Below are 26023 nucleotides of genomic sequence, written 5' to 3'. Positions count from 1 at the left end.
ACAAACCCAGAAAGTCAATCAGACCCCCCCCAGAGGCCCCCATGCTCTGCCTCTATGATCACAACGCCAAGAGAAGAATGTCACCGGTCTGGCAGTAGTTTCTCAGATCACTCTAAATGCTGCTCTTAAGCCAAAGCCAAAATATAGCAATTAAATCTGAGAATGTTGGACTCAACATCATTATCTTCATTTATATGTTGCAGCACAACTCTCAGCACAGATTCAGGAGTGTAAAACGTGAACTTTATTTTTCTCTAACAACTTAGTTTCTATCTCAAATTCCCATTCAGCCTAGTGACAGAAACTTCTATCTTAGTCAAACTGGGGTTTTCTCAGGAACTTCAGAGTTTTCTGAATTGGTTCAGATTTCTGGGCATCAGTTCAGAGGTTTCTTCCTTACCCCTTCCATGAGAGCTTTTAGTGTAAAGGTTCTAATCTCCAGAACCTATGATGGTTACGTTACGTGGCAAGAGTGAGTTAAGGCTGCAGATGGGATTAAGGTTGCCAATCAGCTGACCTTGGTAAGGAGATCATTTTGGATTGCCCAGGTGGGCACAGTGTAATCACCAGCTCCTCAGAAGTGGAAGAAGGAAGCGGAGAATCAGTGTAAGGATGATGTGATGTGAGAAAGACTCCAGAGATTATTGCTGCTTTTAAAATAGGGAAAGGTGAGCTCTTTATAGATTTTAGATACTAGCCCTTTGTCCGATATGTCATTTGCAAATATCTTTTCCCATTCCGTTGGTTGCCTTTTAGTTTTGTTGGTTGTTTCCTTTGCTGTGCAGAAGCTTTTTATCTTCATAAGGTCCCAGTAATTCACTTTTGCTTTTAATTCCCTTGCCTTTGGGGATGTGTCGAGTAAGAGATTGCTACGGCTGAGGTCAGAGAGGTCTTTTCCTGCTTTCTCCTCTAAGGTTCTGATGGTTTCCTGTCTCACATTTAGGTGCATAGGGGCACTTGTACCCCAATGTTCATAGCAGCACTCTCAACAATAGCCAAATTATGGAAAGAGCCTAAATGTCCATCAACTGATGAATGGATAAAGAAATTGTGGTTTATATACACAATGGAATACTACGTGGCAATGAGAAAAAATGAAATATGGCCTTTTGTAGCAACGTGGATGGAACTGGAGAGTGTGATGCTAAGTGAAATAAGCCATACAGAGAAAGACAGATACCATATGGTTTCACTCTTATGTGGATCCTGAGAAACTTAACAGGAACCCATGGGGGAGGGGAAGGAAAAAAAAAAAAAAAAAAAGGACGTTAGAGTGGGAGAGAGCCAAAGCATAAGAGACTGTTAAAAACTGAGAACAAACTGAGGGTTGATGGGGGGTGGGAGGGAGGGGCGGGTGGGTGATGGGTATTGAGGAGGGCACCTTTTGGGATGAGCACTGGGTGTTGTATGGAAACCAATTTGTCAATAAACTTCATATAAAAAAAAATAAATAAAATAGGGAAAGGAACCATGAACCAAGAGACATGGAGGCTTCTAGAAGATGGAAAAGGCAAGAAAACAAATTTTCCCCAGAGCTTCCAGAAGGAACCAACCCTGTCAAAACCTTGATTTTAGTCCAGTAAGAGCCTTTTCGGACTGCTGGTCTCCAGAACTGTAAGATAATAAATTTATGTTGTTTTACGCCACTAAGTTTGTGGTACCGTTACAGAAGCAACGGAAACTAATACAACATTTTTACTCTACTCCCCCTTTCCTGAGCGTTTTCAGCTCAGGAAACAGTCCAGCGCCTTTCTCAGAGATCCACCTGGTCTCCCTCTAGTGCTCTCCCCACCAACTAGCTCCATGTCTCTCCTCCCCGAAAAAAAAGTCTGACCAATATTCTATTCCTTCAAATCTGTTTGGGGAACTATAAACCTTGTGTTCTTAGTCTTTCTGGGTTTTGGTTTTAGATCATTAACAGCCATTTTCTATCCATTATATGTTAGTAGAACAAACCTGAAAAACAGTAGCTTCCAAAAACAGGGGTTTGTTTTCTCTCTTTTATAAAGTCAGTCAAGAGTTTTTCCAAAAGATTCTTAAGAGTCCATTGGCAATGGAAACTGTTTATTTTTCTTTTGAAAATAAAAATGAATTCTATAATTATGAAGGATTTTCACTCAAATGAGAGAGTTTCCTAGAAGATTTTAAGAATTTACATTAGAATTTTACAGGTAATGATCATCATGCAACATTATCACTCTTCAAGTCCCTATAATCATCAACTACATGATATTATAGTCTCTTTACATAAGAAACTAAGACAAATAAATTTGGACATTAACTACTTCATCTAAGGACATATTATAGTTTATCTGTTATGATGTTTAGAATCCAACTCCTGGTTTTCCACTACTCCAATACTCAACCTATTCATGACTAACAATAAAGAGAGTCCCTAAGAGTCTTGGAACCAATTATAGCTATAGCAGAACTTTATAGGAGTGGGTAATTCTTATCTAATACAGTTTGTTTATTTGTTTAAAACTTCACTACATGGCTATTTTGTGTCTAACTGCATTCATTTCAATTGGGGGAAATTGGACTTCTCTACGTTTTTCTCCAAAAAGTTGCATTTCAGAGCAATATTATCTCTTTGGGCCTGGCTAAAGTCATAGAAGCTGTGGGCTAGCTCTGCACAGACCAGTTTCCCTCTGCCATTTACTGCATTTGAACATATCTGGGCTGGAAGAGCAACAGAGCATTAGTTAGGGGTGCTGGTTAATCATCCCTGGTCTAAGACTGAATGGTCATTTTAGGAGTCCGTTGGATACAAAGGTGCACCTCAAAGGTGGGTTGGATTGGGATAGGTGGAAGGAAGTTGTTGTAATGAGATCACTGGTGTCCAGGAAACCCTGGTTTCCTGTCCTGGATCATGGGAAAATACTAGCAGTTGGATGAGAACTCTGTTATCATGCAAGGAGTGAGGTAGGGGTCAGGGATATAACAAGTACAGGGTAGGATGAGTCACAGGAACAAAAGTGCATTCAAAGGACAGGGAGAAGAGTTTTAGCCTTGAGAGTTGCTGCTCAGCTAGTGGTATGAGAAGTGGAGAACTACTAGAAGAAGCCAAAAAGAGGCAGGAAGCTGGACAGAACCAGCATGAAGTTGTACCTGGGGACTAGCAAGATAACTGTGACCCAGGCATCAAGTGGGGTTAGGGGGTCATTCTTCTGCTGGAATGACCACCACATCCATCCCCTCCCCTGCCCTGAATCATGCACAAGAGTGGGGGGAGTTTGGAGTGGAGGCAGGGATATTTATTTATACCAAGAGCTGGATTGCAGTAAGGGGTTGGGGGAGTAATAGAAGCACATCACCAACTATCTCCTTCTGAAATTGGGACACTAGCTACCTGGATAACTAGCTAGAGTAGGAGGCTAGAACCAATAAAACAATTAACTCAAAGACTGAGTTCCCAGAACGTAGAGTGCAAATGTTTGTGAGTATATTGAAAATAGGTAAGAGATCAAAGCCCAAGAATAAACCTCATGGTCAATATAGGAGTTGATCACTGACAAAAGTATCAGGAAATGTTTTTGGAAGAATGTGTTATTCTCCTTGATATCAACCCAAAGATATGGTTATTGTTCAAAATCTCCCAATTTTCTTTAAATGTTTTGTTTCTATCTGACCTAGGAAAACATTCACATTGTAAAGGCACTGCTGCTTGGTGATGGACTAATCATTTCCACTTCTTTAGAAATGTCTATAGTTCTCAAATTTTGTACATTAAAGCACAAGATTATATCCAAAAAATTAAGAAAATAATTTAAAATAGCCATGTAGTGAAGTTTTAAACAAATAAACAAACTGTATTAGATAAAAATTACCCACTCCTATAAAGTTCTGCTACAGCTATAAATGGTTCCAGGACTCTTAGGGACTCTTTTTATTGTTAGTCACGAATAGGTCGAGTATTGGAGCAGTGGAAAACCAGGAGTTGGATTCTAAACATCATAACAGATAAACTATAATATGTCCTTAGATGAGGTAGTTAATGTCCAAATTTATTTGTCTTAGTTTCTTATGTAAAGAGAATATAATATTAGCTGCCATAATTGGTTATCTGTCAAAAAAAATAACTCCTGTAAAAGTATCACCTTCAAGAGTATGGGGAAAATATGGAAAATCATAGAACCACAGATGACTAAAGTTTGGAGGTTTTGCTTTTAGAATCTGAAGTATCATAGAGTTCAGTCATTTCTTCTATCAAGTGGCTGAGTTGGAGACCATAAAATTCATCCTAGATTTGTTATAAGTTATCAAGATGCTTATAAACTTCTGATGATCCAAGCTTGGATGCTACACAATCAGGAACAATGCAGTCAGAAGAAATATCTAATCCCTCCATGGGGTTCTTCTGGCAAAAACCTCATTACTTCCACTGCCTGCCACTTAGCACCCATGGCACATGGAACTGGACGCTAGACTCTTCCTTGTAGCTTGAGGAATCAAACCCCTCTGCCACTGTACTTGGCCCCATTCACATCAACTTTCCAAGCCTCTCACTGGACATGTGCAAAATCCAAGCTGCAATGGGGTCTGGAAATGTGGCTTTTGCTGTCCAGCCTATAGAGTATAGGAAGACATGCTAGAAGGAGGCCAAAGTGGATGATGGATGAACCAATCTGCAGTATACACTGCCCCACAAACAAAGCATTTTTAAGATCAAACACAAAATGAAAAACACATTCTCCTGAGTAAAAGCAAGCAAAATATGATACCCTTTCATCTTAACAGCTGTGGTAGATAAGAAAGTACTATGCTGAAAACAGAGCTGCAGCTGGCACTTTGCCATTAGAGCCTGCTAGCAGATAAGAGAGAGCAAGCAGGAGCAAGTACTTGAGAGGATGAGTACGGAATTATGTGTTTGGTTATAAGCTCATTAGTACTATTTGACTTTTTTAATGATAGGCATATGTTTGTGTGTAGACTGAAGAAAAATACATAATCATTAGTACATAAGAAAAATACATAATCATTAATAGTGATTGTGTCTGGGTGTTAGAATTGTGACTGGTTTTTATTTTCTTTTTAATATTTATCTGAGTTTTCTCCCTTAATTTATTTCCAAGAGCATGATTTATAGTAAAACAAGAAAAACTATTCCTTGAATCATCAGCTGTGATATTATTATGTTCATGTTTTTTGTTTGGTTGGGTGTCATTTTTTTACTTTTTCCTTAGAAATAATCTCAAACTTACAGAAAATTTACAAAAATAAGTAGTACAAAGAACACATATATCCTTTCTACCCAAATTTGCTTATTGATAACATTTTACCCCGTTTGCTTTGCCATGTGCACCGTGGTCATTTAATAAGATGAGATTTACACTGAAGTATTTATGGGTGAAATCATACAATGTCTGGGATTTACTTTAAAATATCACAATATGAGGAGGCAATAAGTATACGAGAAGAAAGAACAACAGAAAGTTAATGGTTGGTGAAGCTGAGTAATGGGTACATGGGACTCCATTTTTCTATTCCTTCTCTCTTTTTTTTTTTTTTTTTTTTTTTTTAGAGCGGGGCAGAAAGAGAGGGAAAGAGAGAACCACAAGCAGGTTCTGCACTGTGAGCAGAGATCCCAACACAGGACTCAATTACATGAACCGTGAGATTATGAATGAGCCAAAATCAAGGGTCAGACACTTAACTGACTGAGACACCCAGGTGCCACATTATTTTTGTAAGTTTCTTAAATTTCCACAATAGAAAATGTTAAAAAGCATCCAAAAAATAAAAAAGAATTAATCAGCCAAAAAAAAAAAAAAAATCACACAATAGAATTTCAGTGATTTGACTGGCCTCATTTTCACAAGAGAAGTCCGTCCATCAAACACTCAAAAGAACCTGAAAGTCTGCCAAACAGCTAAAATTTTAGTTGGAAAATAAAAATGAGACAACAAAGTTCAAGAAGTAATTCCCTGAACTATATGAAAAAGGTCTTGGAGGCTGATGAAAGACAGCCTGGATCTTCTGATGTCATCTATTATGATCTATCCTTAGATAAACTAACTGTGGGCTGGTTCATTTTCTGGATTGTCCTTGGGCAAAAGGTTTAAAAGTGTTTAAACAGATCCTTCTCAGCCTCTGTGCCAATAGTTTCTCTTTTATGTATACACTCCCAAGGAAATAATCCAACAGGAAACAAAATTAATTAGCAGCAACATATTCCAGCTACATGAGAACCCACCTGAGCCACATGCCTGGAGACTGCACCAAGGGATCACTTATACACTGTTGAGGTTCTGTGGTACAAACAAGAAAAAATCCAGATGCACAACATCCAGGGGATGGCTAAGGAAATTACACTATAATCCCATTGTGGGAGAGCCCATAAACAACAGATATGAAAAGTGTGTGTACTATGTCAAAACACATAATCAAGTCTAGAAGTAATGTTAAGGGGGATAGTAGGACACAGAATAGTGTGACCTCACAGAATAATATGAATGAGGTTTCATTGAAAAGGAAGAGAAAATATAGCGAAGGAAAATAGTATCATCTGTTTGCTTCTCTTTTTTTTGCAATGCTATATAACATCATTAAAATGAGGAAGGGAGGGAGGGATGGAATGAGAAAGAAACACAGCCTTACCTGAGGTGTTATAGCTATGATTTAAGGACTAATAAGGCCAAGATTATAGTGGGAAGTAGATTAGAAAAAATCATTTGTAGGGTCTTGACGTAAATCCATCAGAATTCTTGATTGGATAAGCTATGGAGAGTGTTAATCCATTTCCCTACATCCTGGCCAATATTAAGTGATTTATTTAATATTTAATATTAAATAATGTGGAAGGTAAAGCATTCAAAGAATAATTTTAAAAATCACTTTCTTTGTTATATAAATGTGGTAAGTAAATTTTAACCCAAATATAAAACAGAATATTATTAGCAACCTTCAATCTCTCCTCTTTTCCCGTCTCTTGACCCTTCCCTTCTCCCCCCAGCATCCTAATTAAGGCACCAGACATCTATGCCTTTAACTTTCACAACTGTAATAATCATATCAGAGAAGCAAAAATCATGGGATATAATCCTAAAATAACTTTATTTCTGTGTCCCTATCCATCTAAATCTGCTCCGTGAGCGAGTTCTCCTTTCCCTAAGTGGAAAACTTGGGTATGACTTTTCTGATAGCTGTTAGGTACACGAGGCCCTAATCAGTAATTCAAATGTCCAGTTTCTTATTACAGTCAAACTTGGTTTAATTTAGTCTCCTTCCCTATCCCCTCAGCTCAGGCCTCCTGCAGACAGAGAAGCCAGTACTCAGGGAAGGGGTTGTGGTCAGCCATTTCCTTATTTATCCCACAGGTGCTATGCCCTTGCTTCCCTACACATGTGGCAATCCTCTCCAAGGATGGGGCACAGAGAGGAAGAGAAAGTAAACTGGGATACCCATACCCATACTGACTGATACCCAGCACACGTTTACAGATGACTCCTGCTCATTAGTACTTTCATATGTTCTTTAGAGACCCTCTTCCATTGCTGGGGACCTCTTTCCTGAAGATTCCTTAATGTGAGTGATGCACTCTCCTCATTCCCAAACATCCTGCAGTATCTCTAGTTTCTCTGTTTTCCCATGCAGGCGGCCCTCTTGGTCAGGATCTAAGAACACACCAAAGAATAAGTTCTAAGTTCCCATCATCTTAAGGTTCCTTCCCAGATAGCAATGGCCACTGGGCAGAATAAATGACCTAATGTGGACACACAAAAACACTAGTTTACTTCCCCTGGCAAAACCACTTTGGTGGGACATTCAACATAGTTGAGGTTTCCAAGACATTCTTGAGCTCCCAAGCTTATATAGTCACTGTTACTTAGAATCCAAGACCATGCCCTCAAAATCACTTCCTTGGTCTACTGCACAAGCCTCTCCCAAACTTCTTCCAGACCTTCCCCCAAGGTGGAGGTTGTGGATTTTCCCATTATAGTATCATTAATTTACAGAGTAGGCCTCATAATCAGGGAAGCTGAGAGTAGAGATTTCACACTTAAACCAAAGCCTCTAATATACCTGGTTCAACTCCAGATATTTTCTTGGCTCAACAAACTGTTGTATACCCAAGATTCTTTAGTTTCTTCCTTCTTATTTTGTCTTCTCCCCAAAATTCACTAACTTAAAACATTTCACTCTACTAACTAAAACCTCATTTTCCCTTTCCTAGATTTCCCTACCTGATCTGATCAATAATACCCAACAATTTTCATTTGCTATTTCAGAATAACCCACCAACACTAGTAGGACAGATTTTACTGTATTTAATGAGGCCTCAATGACTCTGATTTTCTTAATTTTGATAAAAATATTTGAGCCAGAAACAAAATTTCTATTGCATTAGCGCTTATAAAAATTATCATAGGAGGGGCACCTGGGTGGTTCACTCGGTTGAGCGTCCAACTTAGGCTCAGGTGGTGATCTCACAGTTCATGAGTTTGAGCCCCACATCGGACTCGCTAGTGTCAGCACATAACCCACTTCAGATCCTCTGTCCCCCCTCTCTCTGCCCTTCCCCCTCCTGTGTCTGCTCTCCTTCTCAAAAATAAATTTAAAAATTTTTTAAATTATCAGAATAAGAGGTCAGCACCCAAAGAGCCCTGTGGATGCTGAGTTGCCCTACACCACTCCAACACCACTCTTAACACTACATGAGTATGCATGTCGACAGCATGATCCACTTCAGTTCTGATTTAAACATAATCCAGAAGGAGGTATGTGTGAGCCACCAATGTTTATGGATTCTTTCAGTCTAACTTGAAGTGACAGAAGAAGAAAATTAGAATGTAAGAGGTTGAGTTGAATTATAAGATTTAAGCCTTTAGATTCTCCGATCATAGTTAAAACATTTACCTTCCTTATCAAAATAAAACTAGCAAATGAAACGATCTGACATCAGATTTATAAGATACACAAACACTATGTGGGTAGGGGCGATGAGCTAGCTGTGTGATGGGCATTAAAAAGGGCATTTGTTGGGATGAGCACTGGGTGTTATATGTAAGTGAGGAATCACTAAATTCTGCTCCTGAAACAAATACACTATATGTTAACTAACTTGAATTTAAAGAAAATTTTTCAAAAAGAGGAAGTGGGAAAAAAGCCAGCTGTGTATCCACATGGTTATAAGAATATAATTTTGTCATAAAATCCTTCCAATGCCTCTTTTATTAAACTCTATTAAAGAGGGTTCAACATAGGATCACCTTTTACTCAATTCCAATGCAAAACAAACATATAAGGTTGCAGTGTATTGAAAAGAGGCCTGGGTGGTTCAGTCAGTTGAGCGTCCAACTTCAGCTTAGGCCATGATCTCGCAGTTCGTGAGTTCAAGCCCTGCATCAGGCTCTGTGCTGATAGCTCAGAGCCTGGAGCCAGCTTCGGATTCTGTGTCTCCCTCTCTCTCTGCCTCTCACCCACTCACATTCTGTCTCTCTCTCTCAAAAAAAATTAACCATTAAAAAAAAAAAAGACTCTTGAGAGTAACTTGTCAAGTCACTTCCTGTCATAGGCAGAATAATGGAATCATCGTCCTAATCCCCAGAACCTCTGAATGTGTTGTGTTACATGGCAAGAAAGAATTAGGTTGCATATGCAACTAAGATTCTAATCAGATGACCTTGAAATAGAAAGAGTATCCTGGATTATATTCATATGGGCCCAGTGTAATCACAGTAGTCTTTATAAGCAGAAGAGGGAAGCAGGAAAGTCAGGGTCAGGGCCAGAGAGAGATCTAAAGATTTTATACTGCTGGCTTTGAAGATGAAGGAAGGGACTATAAGCCAAAGAATGCAGATGGCCTGCAAAAGCTGGAAAAAGTGAGGAACAAAGTTTCCCTTAGTCTTCATAAAGGAATGCAGTCTTGCTAACAGCTTGATTTTGGACTTCTGGCTTCCAGAACTATAAGATAACAAATCTGTGCTGTTTTAAGCCACTGTATTTGTGGTAACTTGTTATGGCAGCAATAGATTTCTATGTTCCCCTTTTCTAATGTGTCAGTGGGGGTGGGCTTTCCTGCTCTGACATTCTCGGGTTGCAAGTCTTCCAGAACTATAAAAGAGTCAGTACAAACATTTTGTGGCTTTAAACTACTGCAACTTCTGAAAACTTTCACATGGTAGTAGGAACTGGTTGCCATAAAATTAATTTGACAATATTCTCTTAGAATCAAATGACACTATAAGGAAAAGCCAGACAAATGCAAAATATTGGACATTCTATAAGACAATTATCCTGATCTCTTCAAAAAGTCAGTATTATTAGGGGAACCTGGGTGGCTCAGTTGGTTAAGCATCTGACTCTTGAGTTCAGCTCAGGTCATGATGTCATGGTTCATTAGTTCAAGCCCCACATCGGGCTCCACACTGACAATGCAGAGCCTGCTTGGGATTCTCTCTCTCCCTCTCTCTCTCTCTCTGACTCCACCCCCCACTGGTGCGCTCTCTCTCTCTCTCTCTCTCTCTCTCTCTCTCCAAATAAACTTTTAAAAAACAGTATCATTATTCTTTCAAAAATTTTAAAGGCCTTTCTAGATTATAATAATTCTAAATAGTAACGAAAAATAATGTGTTAAATTTGAATTTGAGAGAAATGTGAAATGTGAAAATGGACTGGTTATTAGATAAAATTAAGGAAGTATTGTTAATTTTCTTAGGGGTGATGATACAGTTATGTAGGAGAATGTCCTCATTTTAGGGGATGTGACTCTACTGTTTAGGGGTAAATGGTCACAGTATCTGCAATTTTAAAATGTATCACAAAAAAAGATGTATTTAAATATGTGGCAAATATTAATTATTTAATATGAGTGGTTGGTATAGGAATATTTATTGGACATTTTTCTGGATGTTTAGAAACATTGTAATAAAAAGCTGGTGATTTATTTTTTAAAACTGTTTATAAATATTTGTTGAACTATTGCTCAGAAACTTAACATTTTGTCTTAAAATGTATAGAACTTTCTACAACTATTTGTAGAAACTCAGAGTTGTGGCTAGGATGTAGCAAGATAAGTACTCTCATATGTAAAGTAGTTTAAATGAGTTTCCAGTTAGAAAGCTGATAAGAAAAAGTGATGTCATTCTATGAATCAGTGGAAAATTACTGCCCTCTAATTGAAGAAGGTAAAAGGTAACCTGGTAGAATGGGGATTTTTGGTCTCAGCAGGTCAGAGATTTTCATTTCTTGATTTTGCCAATAGAAGGGATAAAAGTGAAACTCTGAAAATAAGAAATGGAAACCTATGTACAAGTAAAAACAGACAGACACAAAATTATTCCTAAACCCCAACATCCTAGAACCAGTACCAGAAGGAAACTGCAACAAAATTTGAATTATACTGTTTACATGAAGTCTCAGAACTGTGCCAGCCATTTACTATTGACACAGTACTACAAAAGTAAATCAGAGGGAATTAAGAAATAGCATTCTAGTCAGTCTAGAGATAAGAACAAGATTAGTCAGCAATACAGTGAAAAATACTTCTATGTAGTTTACCTTTTAGATTTAAAAAATATATGTATGATTGATCAACATTTCCTATTCGTATTAAAGCATACTTAAAGTTTTTATTAAAATACTCAAATAATGCTGCTATTTTTTATTTGAAAAATATACAGCTAAAATCTACAATGAAATCTGAGCAGAAAATTAGAATTTGAGCTCCTGGATGGCATAACCAGGATATCTTCTGCCACCTAGCAGAGAATAACCGAATTACAGGAAAAGCCTGAGATGAGTAGGTAAAGGAAATTATCAATCTCTAAGTTTAAAGTACAGAAAATCCTTCTAAATTTTCTATTCAGAATCTCTGTTTCTTATATTGATGCATAAGAAAAATTTAACTTCTCCCATTATGGTTACCAAATACACCCAGTTTATTGCACATTCTGAACACAGTGGGCTATGAACTCAAATAGTTTTGCTTTTCTCCCATCCCTCACTGCCTTTGACCAAGCTTTGCTGAAATTTCTTTCCCATCCCTTAAGATTTTGGGCAGAATCTGTCTTTCTTTCCAGTCACTTTTATTTATCAAAAATTCTAGTATTAGTAAAATTTTAATTTCAAATCCAATTTAACGATCACATCTTCTCCACCAGAACAACTTTGGCTTGAGAGACTCAGAATAAGAAATGGCTGGAGAGTATTATGCTAAGTGAAATAAGTCAGGCAGAGAAAGACAGATACCATATGTTTTCACTCATATGTGGATCCTGAGAAATTTAACAGAAGACCATGGGGGATGGGAAGGGGGAAAAAAAAGTTACAGAGCGGGAAGGAGGCAAACCATAAAAGGCTCTTAAATACTGAGAACAAACTGAGGGTTGATGGGGGGTGGGGGATAGAAGAAAGTGGGTGATGCACATTGAGGAGGGCACCTGTTGGGATGAGCACTGGGTGTTGTATGGAAACCAATTTGACAATAGATTATATATATATATATATATATATATATATATATGAAACATTAAAAAAAAGAATAAGAAATGGCTATGGTTTGCTGTGTCACTCCTCCCCCTCCCTCTCTCTTTGATCTGAAAGGTGAAAAGGAACAAATGTCTCAAACTTATCTAGCCATTCTTATCATTCTCTCTTGGCTGCCTTTACTTATCTGGATAGACTGATAGTTGATGCCCAACAAATGGGTGATACGGCAAATAGCATATACAGCTATCAGCTGTCCACAGAGATAGGCCAATGCCTCTATCCCTGCCTAGGTATAGAGGAGTCAGAAACTTAAAAGAGAGGGGTCCTGCCTGGGTGGCTTAGTTGGTTAAGTGGCGACTTTGGCTCAGGTCATGATCTCTCAGTTAATGAGCTCGAATGCCATGTCAGGCTCTGTGCTGACAGCTCAGAGTCTGGAGTCTGCTTAAAATTCTGTGTTTCCATCTCTCTGCCTCTCCCCTGCTCTCTCTCTGTCTCTCTCTCTCTCAAAAATAAATTTAAAAACATTGAAAAATTTTTTTAAAAAAATAAAAGAAACTTAAAAGAGAGAGCTGGTGGTTCCCTCAAGTTCATACCACCTATAAAGTGAGCCTGAGTCCCCAGGTCTCCCAACTTGTTGTCCCAGTGCTCTTTCTTTTAAGTTTATTTATTCATTTTGAGAGAGAGAAAGAGAGAGCACACATGCACACACACACACAGGCACCCAAGCACAAGCCGGGGAAGGACAGAGAAAGAAGAAGAGAGAGAATCCTAAGCAACCTCCATGCTGTCAGCACAGAGCCTGACACAGTGCTCAATCTCATGAACTGAGATCATGACCTGAGCCAAGATCAACAGTCGGACACTTAACCAACTGAGCCAACCAGGTGCCCCTCCAGTGCCCTTTTATAAATAGTTTTTGTGGTAAGTAAAATCTGACTACATGAGTAAATACGCAAGATATAATAAAGTTACTTTAAATAGCCATAGGTTATTACTTAGTTCTGATATTTAAAAAACAAACCTAAACACTATTAACTTAATTAATATAAAAAATATTAATTCAATAATGTATACCATTAGTAATAAACCAATATATCATTTTAGAATACTAAAAATGAAAACATAAAGAACAGCTCATAGCTCTAATTACCATTCCCCAATAAAAGGAACCAGGACTCTTTAGAAAATTGTCTGATTCCAGGTTTGTGGTAGAAAATATTCAAGATGAATCTATGACATCTTTTTGTGCCAAAAAGCAAAGAAGCTATCAAAGACTACTGAAATTGTACAAAAATATATTAAGAGCCAACTCAAAGAGGCTCCCAATAGCCTAAGATGGGACAACATGAACATGAATAAAAAGATAGTGACTGTAATTGACTGAAACATTTCAAATGTATAAAAATGCATGCTTCATAATATTACCCTTCCACCCCCCCCCCCAAAAAAAAGTGTTGGAAAAAAAAACTTTAATTGTTACCAATGGAAGCTTCCAGGGCATCAACTCATTATCTGTTAACTGATAAATTAATGGAAAGAATCAAGCATTTCGCTTGACTTTCCCTATATGAACTAACTGTATTTTAGGATAATCAAATAGCTGATGGTGAAAAATTCTTCATAGAAAACATGTAGTTATTAATATATAATATTTAATAATGTATTATATAGTCATAAGTGGCATATAAACATGTCAAAACTAATTAAATTTTATGCGTCAAATATGTACATTTTATTATACATCAATTATACCTCAATAAAGCTATTAAAAATAAATAGAACCGCAACAACCAAAACCAGCAAAAAGAATGACAGGAAAATCATCATTTTGCTATACGTAATGAAATAATAGGTCAAAGGTACAGTATCAATGGATGCTAAAACCATTACACAAAAGGTTGATAATGAAGATTATAATGGAGGATCAAGCTTACTCACCTAAACCCGATGAATAATATCTGTATCACTGAAGTGGAACAAGACATTACATGCTTCATGATCTGTTGCAATAGGAAGTATATAGCATCCCCATGAAGTATTACTGCATAAAACACTAAACTTGAATCTAATCAAGCCTGAGGTGTAACCAGCAATTTACAGAAACATGAATTATAAAAAAAACAAAAAATGGGTTAAATGACAATATGAGGAGGCAAGCAGCCAAATCCAAGATATGGAACATCATGAGATAAATGACCTAGTGTCTTCAATACATCAATGGAGAAAGAGAAGGGTACTATCTAAAAAGAGATTGAAGATAATCACAATGTAATAAAACTAGACATTATTGGCAAAATCAAAAACAAAAAGTCCATTCCACCTTGAAATTAAGAAGCTTTCTAGTAAACATAGCAGCAAAACATAATAAGAAAATAAACCCATTTAAAATTGCACCAAAAATAATAAAATACTTAAGAATAAATTTAACCAAGGAACTAAAAGACCTGTACTCTGAAAACTATATAACACTGATGAAGGAAATTGAAAATGACACAAATACATGGAAAGATATATGATGCTCACAGATTAGAAGAAGCAATATTGTTAAAATGTCAATACTAACCAAAGCAATCTACATATTTAATGCAACAACATTTTTCACAGAACTAGAACAAATAATACTAAAATCTGTATGGAACCACAAAAGACCTCAAACAGCCAAAGCAATCTTGAGAAAGAAGAACAAAGCTGGATGTATCACAATCCCAGATTTCAAGATATACTACAAGTTGTAATAACCAAAAAACATCATGGTACTGACACAACAACAAGCACATAAATCAACAGAACAGAATTGAGAGCCCAGAAATAAACCCATACTTACGGTTAATTAATCTATGAATGAAGGAGGCAAGAATATACAATAGGGAAACAATAGTCTCTTCAACAAATGATGCTGGAAAAACTGGATAGCTGCATGCAAAAGAATGAAACTGGACTACTTTCTTACACAAAAATAAACTCAAAATGAATTAAAGACCTAAATGCAAGACACTAAGCCATAAAATGTTTAGAAGGACACATGGGTTTGATATTGTCAACAGAAACATTTTTCTAGATATGTCTCCTCAGGCAAGGGAAACAAACAAAAGTAAAATTAAACTATTGGGACTAGACCAAAATAAAAAGCTTTTGCACAGCAAAGGAAACCATTAAGAAAACAAAAAGGCAAACTACTGAATGAGAGAAGATATTTGCAAATGAGAAATCTGATAAGGGATTAATATACAAAACATATACAAGAACTTATACAACTGAACACCCAAAAAAACAAATAATATGATTAAAATGAGCAGAGGACGTGAATAAACATTTCTCCAAAGAAGACAGACAGATGGCCAACAGACACATGGAAAGATGCTCAACATCACTATTCATCAGGGAAATGCAAATCAAAACCACAATAAAATATCACCTTACACCTGTCAGAATGGCGAAAATCAGAAACACAAGAAATATCAAGTTGGTGAGGATGTAGAGAAAAAGAAACCCTTGTGCACTGCTGGTGGGGAATACGAACCGGTATGGCCACTGTGGAAAACAGTATGGAGGTTCCTCAAAAAATTAAAAATAGAATTACCATATGATCCAATAATTCCACAATTCCACTACTGGGTATTTACCCAAAGAAAATGAAAACACTAATTCAAAAAGATATGCACCCCTATGTTTACTGCAGCATTATTTACAATAGCCAAGATATATGGAAGCAACCCAATGTCCAACCATCCATGAATGAATGAAGATGAGGTGATACATACACACACACACACACACACACACACACACACACACACTCACACAAAAGAGTATTATAACTCAGCCATAAAAAAAGAATGAGGTCTTACTATTTGCAACAACATGGATGGATCTAGAGGGTATGGTGCTAAAGGAAATAACTCAAAGAAAGACAAATATATGATTTCTAGACAAATATCATATGATTCATATATGGAATTTAAGAAAAAAATGAACAAAGAAAAAAGGAGACAAACAAAAGCTTTTAAATACGGAAAACAAACTGATGGTTTCCAGAGAGAAAGTGGGGGGGGGGGGGGAGGAGTGAAATAAAAGACATTAAGAGTACACTTATCCTAATGAGCACTAAATAATGTATAAAATTGTTGAATCATTATGCTGTGTACCTGAAACTGTAAAGTGTCAGATAATAAATGTTTTAAGCTTCCTGGGCCATAAATTGTCATAACTACTCAACTCTGTCCCTGCACCATGAAAACAGCAAATGAGAATACATGAATGAGCATTGCTGGGTTCCAATAAAACTTTAGGGACACTGAGATTTTAATTTCACATAGTTTCCACATGTCATGAAATATTATTCTTCTTTTGATTTTTTTTCAACCATTTAAGAACATAAAAACCATTATTAGCTAGTAAGTCATTTAAAAATCAGCAGCCTGCCTGGGGCGCCTGGGTGGCTCAGTTAAGCATCTGACCCTTGATCTCATCTCAGGTCATGAACTCAGATTCAAGAGATCAAGCCCTGCATGGGTTCCATGCTGGGTGTGGAACCTGCTTGAGATTCTGTCTCTGCACCTATCTCTCTCTCTCTCTCTCTCAAATAAAAAAAAAATTTTAATGCAGCAGCCAGCCTGGATTTGGCTCTTAGGGCTATAGTTCGGCAACTGCTGGGTTGGATGGTCTCTCAGGTCTGGCTCTCTATGTCTCTGCTAATGAAGCTGCTATTCATTCCCCACTTAGCTAACTCTGGGGTTAAACTTGGTTTACATCTCTGGCACCTTCTTTTACAGCCTAAAGCAGTTTCTCAAACTTTATTTACTCACATACTCATTAAATAAGAATTAAAAAGACCACCTCTCTTATGAAAGTTATATTATTTAAAGTAGTTATGTTTGGTCTTTCAAACACATATACACATATGGGTTTTCAAACTTTGTATGTCCTTCTCCTCCTCTTACTACAAAGTGATTCCAAGACTTGTCTTCTCACACCTGAAGATCACTGCCTTACAGCTGCTTAGACTGGAAAATTCCAAGTTGGAAAGCCCTCCAAAAACCTCACTTCCCCTTTCTGCTGGTAAAGAACATCAGTTTTCCATGAACTCTACTATATATATATATATATATATATATATATATATACATATATATATATATATGGCTAACCTAACACTTACTTCGTGGAACAGCCAGTTCCAGGTAAGACCTCGACTTGACTTCCTCAGTCCATTCTTCCACATGGTCAGGATCCAAAGTATGAGAGGGAATAAGAATCTCTGTATTTGTCCTTCTTCCCTGTCCACCTAAGACCATGAGCCTAGATATGATCAACTCGATAACCATATAACTGGTTACACTAGCTCCAAGAATAAACCATAGGGAATCCTAAGTTATGGTCAGTCTGCGCAAAATATCTTCAAACTGTAGAGAAGGAGAGAAAGAAGTTACCTGCTTTTAAATCCATACATGATGAAGAGCAGCGTTGAAACTTCTGGAGGATAGCAGTGGTCCCTGCTGCGCACCTACTTTGCTGAGCCACACAGTTACATCAAGGGCATCAGGAAGGATGTCATCCATGCTCTGGGTTGTGACACACTCCTTGCCAAGTGTGTCCTCAGGGATCCCTACGAGTATAAGAAACAGAGCTGTTCTTCACGGCTTAGGGCATCCACGTTGGCTAGTTCGCGTACTGCGGCAAGAAGGCCCAGCTCAGCACTGGCCATGTGCTCGCAATGGACACCATTCCTGAGAGCACCATCATATGTTGCCTGGAGGAGAAGCTGATGACAGAGGCAAGCTGGCCAGAACCTCCAAGAACGATGCCGTCATCACCTACCGCAACCCCAAGACCAATGAGACCCAAATGAAGCTGCGCTTAGGCTCCAAGAAGGTCATCTCTTCAGCCAACAAAGCTGTGGTCGGCGTGGTGGCCAGAGGGGATTGCACTGACAAGCTCGGTTGCTGTGCCTACCACAAGTATAAGGCAAAGAGAAATTTCTGAGCACGCCTGCGGGGTGAGGCCATGAACTCTGTGGAGCATCCCTTTGGAGGTGGCAACCACCGGCACATTGTCAAACCTGATACCATCTTCAAAAATACCCCTGCTGGCTGCAAAGTGGGTCTCTTGCTAAACAGGGGACTGGACATCTCAGGAGAACCAAGACTGTGTAGGAGAAAGAGAACTAGGACTGGAGAGGCTCAATAAAGGGTATCTTTCTGCCACTTAAAAAAATTAAAAATGAAAAATAACAACAAAAAACAGCACACTTTTTCTGGAAAGAGACGGGGATTATAAAATGACCTTTCTCCATATAAAAGTATTTCTCTGTTAAGGAGCCTCAGCAGAAAAGAGGAGGTAGGTGGGGTGTGTGGGGGGGAGAGGTGGGCAGTGCTGGGAACATTGAGTGAGCACAGTGAGCCAGGGCCCTTGCAGCATTCAGTCACATCATCTCTCGTGAGCCTGTCCCACCTGGGAAGTCACTAGAGACTGTTATCACCCTTGGGGCTCATGAGGAAATCAGGGGCCTTACCCCAAGCCGCTTAGATACCAAAGAAGATCTGGGACTGAATTCAGAGCTCCCTAGAAAAGCAGTTATCCATTCTATTTGTCTGTCTCTCTAACTCTCATATTCATCCATGGCTATTTCTGTCTCGCTTCCAGATCTCCTCCCTATAACGCATCAGGTAACTTATGTTTAAATAATTAAAGTTCCCTGACAGTTAGTTGGCGAACCAAATCAGGTGAAAAAGCTTGAAAGTGAAGTTGCCCACTGAGAATTTACCAGATAGTATAGCCTGCAGTATTCTCTGGCCAATCCTTATCACAAATCCAGTAATGAGAAATGTGATTTTTGCAGGATAGCCAGAGAAAATATCTCTTGCTCTAAATACTACAAAGTTAACTCTTAGATTAAGCCAGAACATTAGGGACTCTGATAAGCCTCTATTTGATTTCACTAAATTGTAAAACATGTGACATCGTTAACCTGCACTGAAAATTAATATAAAAAAGTATACTTTTAAAGTTCTAAAGCAAATTTTAAAGTTTCTAAATATTATAAACTAATTCTTAAAATGCCCAAAGCACTACTTCATTCCTTTGAAACAGTGTGAAGGAATGTCAGATATTTTTAAATAACTCCATGATACTATCAGAATTTGCACGGATTATATCCTGCAACTCTGTCCCATAACTCTTCCCATTAGTTTTCTTGTAAGAATTTTTGAAAATTTTATTAATTTCTACAGAAAATATGGAAATTATAGTGGGTATAAATCTCAATCCATAAGCACAAGTATTAAAGGAATATAATGATTTTCTAAATTTCTGCTTCTGTTTTGAGCTCTCATCTCACAGGGAAACAATCTTAATTCTTTGACTTAATTCTTTTCCCTCACTCACTCTAGGTGCCATTGTTCCAGAAACTTATGTAGTGCCAAAGATGGGGAATAGGAGTCACAACCTGGTTCCAACTCTCAAGTGCACCCAATTTACAGTGCAGATGCCCACCATTCCAGTCAGCACGCCTCTCTGCTCCTGTCTGACATCCCAGGCACCGGAATCTTTGCAAGGCTGCCTAGGACCCACACACCTAGATATACTTTGAAGCTATTTCTTTTTTAAGGTTTTTTCTACCATCCTCCTTTGTTCCAACCCCTCTCAAAATCTCTGTTCATTCACCACTTCCCTTCTCCTTAGTCAGGACAATATTTTTCAAGTCTCACTACAATTTCAGACAGACAGCTTGTCTACCCACTCTCTATTCTAGAATTTAATCTCTTAGAAACAGAAGCCAGAAAGTCTTTCAGACTACATCTGCTTTCTAACATGCAACATCTGTCCTTTGAGGAATGGATGAGCAGAGGGTGACCACTAGCTTGAATGGGCAAGGGAAAAGCAGAAGAGTAAAAATATAGGTAAATACCTGATATATTATCTGGCCACACTTTTATTTGTTGGTATTTACCTAGGTTCTCAGATATCTTTCTTAAATAATTCTGTGTCTATTATTGTCATCCTTACTGAAATAGGTTGGTAAACTGACTTTTACTTCTAACCGCACTTTCCTCAATTGAGTATTTCCCTCTACTGTGGCCTATGTTCCCTTAATACCAAGGATCCAGGGACCTGAAAATATAAACTAACACTGACCCACAAAATCAGGACATCTGATCATCTTCGCCAAGGAAATTGGGAATAGCAACATCCTCTAATCATTTATCGATTTATCATATATGTGGGCAGGACTTTATACAGAACAATGTTTATGCAGCATTATTTATTTTAGCAAAAAATTGGAAACAACCTAAATGTTCAGTAATAGAGAATTATTTAAATAGAGTAAGATCACAGGGTAAAATTCTATGCAGCTGTTAAATGTCAAATTATAAAATATGTGATGATATAGGAAAATATTCACAGTAAAAATAATAAACCCAGATAACCTATGCAATTACAACTTTATAAAGTACATATTTGAATACAGCCTATAGAAAAAGGCTGGAAAGTTCCTCACCTAGATGTTAAAAAGGATCCCTGTGTGATGGTATTAGGAGAATTATTAATGATAATTATTTTCTTTCCATATTTTAAAACATCTCTACACTGTGTATATATTGTTTTCATAATCAGAGAAATAATGTTATTTGAAAGACAAAAAGCATTGACTGAGCTTCTTATTTGTGCCCCATCTACATGCTATACCTCAGCAAAAGGATTTTTAAACATAAATGAGAGCAGAGATCTTCAACAACAAGAATAAGAAAGAAAAGAAACATCTGCTGAGATCATCTCTGCCCTGGTTAGGTTTCCTTGCTCACCAAAGAAATGTTTTGCAATAATTAAATTTCTTGGCTATCCCGTAGAAAATATACTATCTTGGTTTTTTTTTTTTTAATTCTCAGATATTAATATGCTTAGTAAAAGCATTTTGCAAATCATGTGTACACTAATTGCTGATCCAAAGAGGAGATTGTAGTGTAAGGGTACTGCCTCACCACAGTTGACTACAGAACCAGGAAGTAACTTGAATATGTCATACAGGCTTCCAATGCCCTGGTTCGCAGGTTAAGTGAGTCATCAGGAACTGATTGCGTAAAATTCTGGTCTGACTACTTGTCCTGGACTTCATAACTCCTGATTCCACCCTTTGTCTCCAGGCTCTGCTCTGGCTGTCTGACAGCCGCACCTACTCATACAGGCTTGCAGATTAGATGAGGCAGAACAATGGTACTTAGAAGGAGGAATGGAACTTGACCCAGTCATGCCTGGGGAAGAATAATGAATGTGAAGGATAAGAACCCACCCGTCATTACTGAATCAGGGCCTGATTTCAACCTACAGCCACTCTGCTTTTCTTTGTATATCTGAATCAGTTATCTTAAGCTCCATTCAGAGTTTTAAAGTGGTTTGCTTCATTCAAAGATGTCATCTTCTGCTATCTTCTGTTTGTTTTGAGTATTGCTTTGTAACTAGAATGGTATAAGGAGGATGGTTTCTATCTTTGGGCTGAGAACTGTAACCTAGTTAATGTTCTTTTAAGCAACTCTGACAGTCAAAATTACATCCTGAGTCTCTAGCTCTAGGTGACCTTCAATTAACATTAGTTTAACCTCCAGGATTTTAATCATCCTCAATTCATTCACCCCCTGTATTCAACTATTTACTGAATGCCTGGAATGTGTAAAACACTGTGTGAGGCACTAAGGATAAAACTGTGAGCAAAACAGATATGGTCCCTGCTTAAGAAGCTTATGGCTTAGACAGTACAGACCAAACACACAAAAGCGAAATAAACAATCGAAAACAACAGAAAAAGCAAAACAGGCAATTCTAAAACACTGTGGCAAAAGCTCTGATAGAGAAATTACAAAGCGCTACAGGAGTATGCAGCAGAGACACACAGATGTCAGAGGTGGGTTGGAGGGATGGGATGGGAAATAACATTTCAGCGAGGCCTTCCTTGTATTAGTTTTCTAGGGCTGCCAGAACAAAGGCACCCACAGACTGGGTGCCTTAACCAACAGAAATTTGTTTTCTCACAATTCTGGAGGCTAGAAATCTGAGATCAAGGTGTCAGCAGGGTTGCTTTCTACTGAGGCCTCCCACCTTGGCTTTTCTATGATCATCTTCTCTTTGTCTTTCCATGGCCTGTATATTTGTGTCCTAAGTTCCTTTTCTTGTAAGGACACCAGGCATATTGGGTTAGGGCCCACCCTAGTGACCTCATTTTAACTTAATCATACATCTTTAAAGGCCCTATCTTTCAATACAGTCATATTCTGAGGTACTAGAAATTAGAGCTTCAACATATGAATGGGGAGATACATAATTTAGTCCATAACAGGCCTGATAAAGAAGAATCAGGCAAATGGAAGCATAGAGAAGGCATGAGCAAAGAAGCAAAGAATAAGGCACCCTAGGAGAATTTTGCAAGAACCAAATCAGAAAGGTCCTTTTTAAAAAAAATTTTTTTTAATGTTTATTTCATTTTTGAGAGACAGAGCGCAAGTGGGGAAGGAGCGGAGAGAGAGGGAGACACAGAATCCGAAGCAGGCTTCAGGCTCTGAGCTGGCAGCACAGAGCCCGATGCAGGGCTCGAACTCAGAGACTGTGAGATCATGACCTGAGCTGAAGTCAGACGCTCAACCGACTGAGCCACCCAGGCGCCCCAGAAAGGTCTTATAAGGGGCACCTGGATGTCTCAGTAGGTTAAACCTCTAACTCTTGATTTCATCGCAGGTCATGATCCCAGGGTCATGGGATCGAGCCCCACGTGTTTCCACACTGAGCATGGAGCCTGCTTGGGATGCTCTTTCTCTCTTCCTCTGTCCCTTTCTCTCATTTGTGCTCTCGCTCTCTCTCTCTCTCTCTCTCTCTCAAGTAAATAAACTTTTTAAAAAAATTTAAAGTTCTTATAAGCCATGTTAAAGAGTGAGAATTATATCCTGAGAACAATAAAATGCTATCAAAGGATTTTAACTAAGGAAACAATATATTCAGATTTGCTTTTTTTTTGTTGTTAATGTTTATTTTTGAGAGAGAGACAGAGAGAGAACAAGTGTGCACACAGGGCAGGGGCAGAGAGAGAGGAGGACACAGGATCCCAAGCAGACTCTGCACTAAAAGCAGAGACCCTGACATGGGATGAAATTTATAAACCTTGAGATTATGACCAGAGTCGAAATCAGACGCTTAGCTGACTGTGTCACCCAGGTGCCCCACATTTGCTTTTTGGAAAACATATTTGGCTGTTGTGTAAGAATGGAGCATAGGCAAAGAGGGGAGAGCATGCGTGAAGAGAAGCACAGTCAAAGGAGGAGACAGGGGAAGCCACTGCAATTATTCAAGAGAGACATAATCAAGGCCTGAATGAGGGTGGTGCAATCCCAATGGAAAGCAGTAGATGGAGTCCATTGTAACTGACAGGAGGTGGTGAGTACTTGATAAGGGGGCTGAGAGTGAGCAAAGAAAGTGGAGGGTGACACCCATCTTTCTGACTTGGGAAACGGGAGGACCAAGTCATGGGACACAGAAAGATAAGAACCAGAAGATGGAGGGAGTCATCAGAAGTAGACCCTGCAATCAAGAGACCATCCAGCATTACTCACCCAATATCTCCACTAAGGACCCACTTTACATGAGGAAAAAAAGAAGAAAAAAATACTTAGGTACCCAGCCTGGTTTGGTTATAATGATGAGACTTTTTAATCTCATTAACCTCAAATATTAAAAATTAATCCAAAAATACAAATGCATTCTTCTAATCTGTTTTCTTTCCTTCATCTCTTTTTATATTTCTAGATCCTTCAAGATGCAGCTGAGGATGCAAAATGTAAGGACGGTTGCTAGGATATCTGGAAATGAAAATGCAACTAGCTTCCATTTATAGAACATTATACATATGCCAGACACTGAGTGAAATACTCTACATACATTTTCTATTTAATCCTCACAGCCCTGTGAAGTGGTTGTTGTTGCTACATTTCACAGACAATGAAACTGGTCCTCAAAAAGGTGAAGTCACATGTCCACATTCTTGAACCCAGCCATCTCTAACTTGAAAACCCATTGTATTACTTGCTAGGCTTTCTACCTCCAGTGAGCCCTCCTTTGAAAACGTGGGTGAATTTAAATTCATCCCATAAAAGCCTTCTCCCCCTTTATGCACATTTTTACTGAAAATAAGAAAGTATCCTTAGTAAAAACATCCTGCAAACGTGAGCTCCATTTTAGAAGGTAGTATGAATAGGGACACCTGGGTGGTTCAGTCGGTTAAGTGGCTGACTTTGGCTCAGGTCGTGATCTCTCTGTTTGTGGGTTCGAGCTCCGCATCATGCACTGTGCTGACAGCTCAGAGCCTGGAGCCTGCTTCAGATTCTGTATCTCCCTCTCTCTACCCCTCCCCTGTTCACACTCTGTCTCCATCTTTCAAAAATAAGTAAATGTTAAAAAAAAATTTTTTTTTTTTAAAGAATATGCTGTGAGGGGCGCCTGGGTGGCGCAGTCGGTTGAGCGTCCGACTTCAGCCAGGTCACGATCTCGCGGTCCGTGAGTTCGAGCCCCGCGTCGGGCTCTGGGCTGATGGCTCAGAGCCTGGAGCCTGTTTCCGATTCTGTGTCTCCCTCTCTCTCTGCCCCTCCCCCGTTCATGCTCTGTCTCTCTCTCTGTCCCAAAAATAAATAAACGTTGAAAAAAAAATTTAAAAAAAAAAAGAATATGCTGTGAATAACATCCCTGGAATTGTGTAACCTAGAAGCCTCGTACCTGTACCAGCTTAGATCAAACTACTAGGCCTTAAGCCTAAATTCAGACCAGGCATACAGACTGCCAAACAACTAATTTATAAGAACATATTAGATGAATGACTGATCAAACTGTCGAAACATCTGGACCAGCCCCTGGCCAGCAGTGCAGAGAATCTGAAGCCCAGCGACTTGTCAAGGGGTATAACCTTTACCTCCTGGCTGCCCATCTGTAAGAAACGTTTATGGAAGAATATCTACAAGAGATCCAATGAATCTAGTATTCTAGATACTTTAGATGTTATCTTTGAATTAAGTAACTCAAGGAATTTTCATGCTGATCGTGCTACTTGAAACTGCTTTTTCTGGACTAGCCAGTATATAGAAAACAGGATATCTAAGTCTTCTGGAACTTGCATTTACCATAGGGATGTGTTGAAGACAGCTCTGTCACTGCTTTACATATCTCCTCTTTGTGGGACCATGGAAGAAATGTCTATCAGGGAATAGCTGTGCTTATCAAAAGAAACTAGTTTGTTTTATATTTTTTCTTCTCCATGAATTATTGACCTAATTTTATTTCCCTCTTTGCTTTGGCTCCAAGGACCTTAAAATCCAAATCTGTAACTTGCCTCTGGCAACTAACCCTACCTTAGAAAAGCCAGCACTTAGTGTAATAACTTCACCTCGGCTTCATTTTTTTTCTTCTTACTCTTATTTCCCTTCTCTCCTCCATTCCCAATAGCCTCAATTACATTTGGTCATATTGTTGCTGTGTTTGAAGCACCTAGGCATGCTGATTCAAATCCTTTTAAACATATTGCAAGGTAAAAAATAGATAATCCGTTCAAGACACAATGTTAAAG

The 26023-nt window shown here is 38.4% G+C and overlaps 1 protein-coding gene and 1 pseudogene across 1 annotated transcript in view; one reads left to right on the top strand and one right to left on the bottom strand.

Moving 5' to 3' along the window:
• The window catches only part of ILDR1 (immunoglobulin like domain containing receptor 1), a 258601-nt gene extending 240611 nt beyond the window's left edge, over nucleotides 1–17990 (bottom strand). Inside the window, 2 exon segments of the mRNA XM_047099380.1 lie at nucleotides 17862–17936; nucleotides 17939–17990. Coding sequence (XP_046955336.1) covers nucleotides 17862–17936; nucleotides 17939–17990 — 127 coding nt within the window.
• Nucleotides 17989–18618, top strand: LOC124527222 (60S ribosomal protein L8-like; annotated as a pseudogene).
• Nucleotides 18619–26023: the final 7405 nt, after the last annotated feature.

Source organism: Lynx rufus, unplaced genomic scaffold, assembly GCF_022079265.1.
Source record: "Lynx rufus isolate CCGP_SWC_20201006 ecotype Redwood Valley unplaced genomic scaffold, mLynRuf1.p SCAF_5, whole genome shotgun sequence".
NCBI classification, from domain to species: domain Eukaryota; kingdom Metazoa; phylum Chordata; class Mammalia; order Carnivora; family Felidae; genus Lynx; species Lynx rufus.
This window is presented reverse-complemented; position numbering and strand designations above follow the sequence as displayed.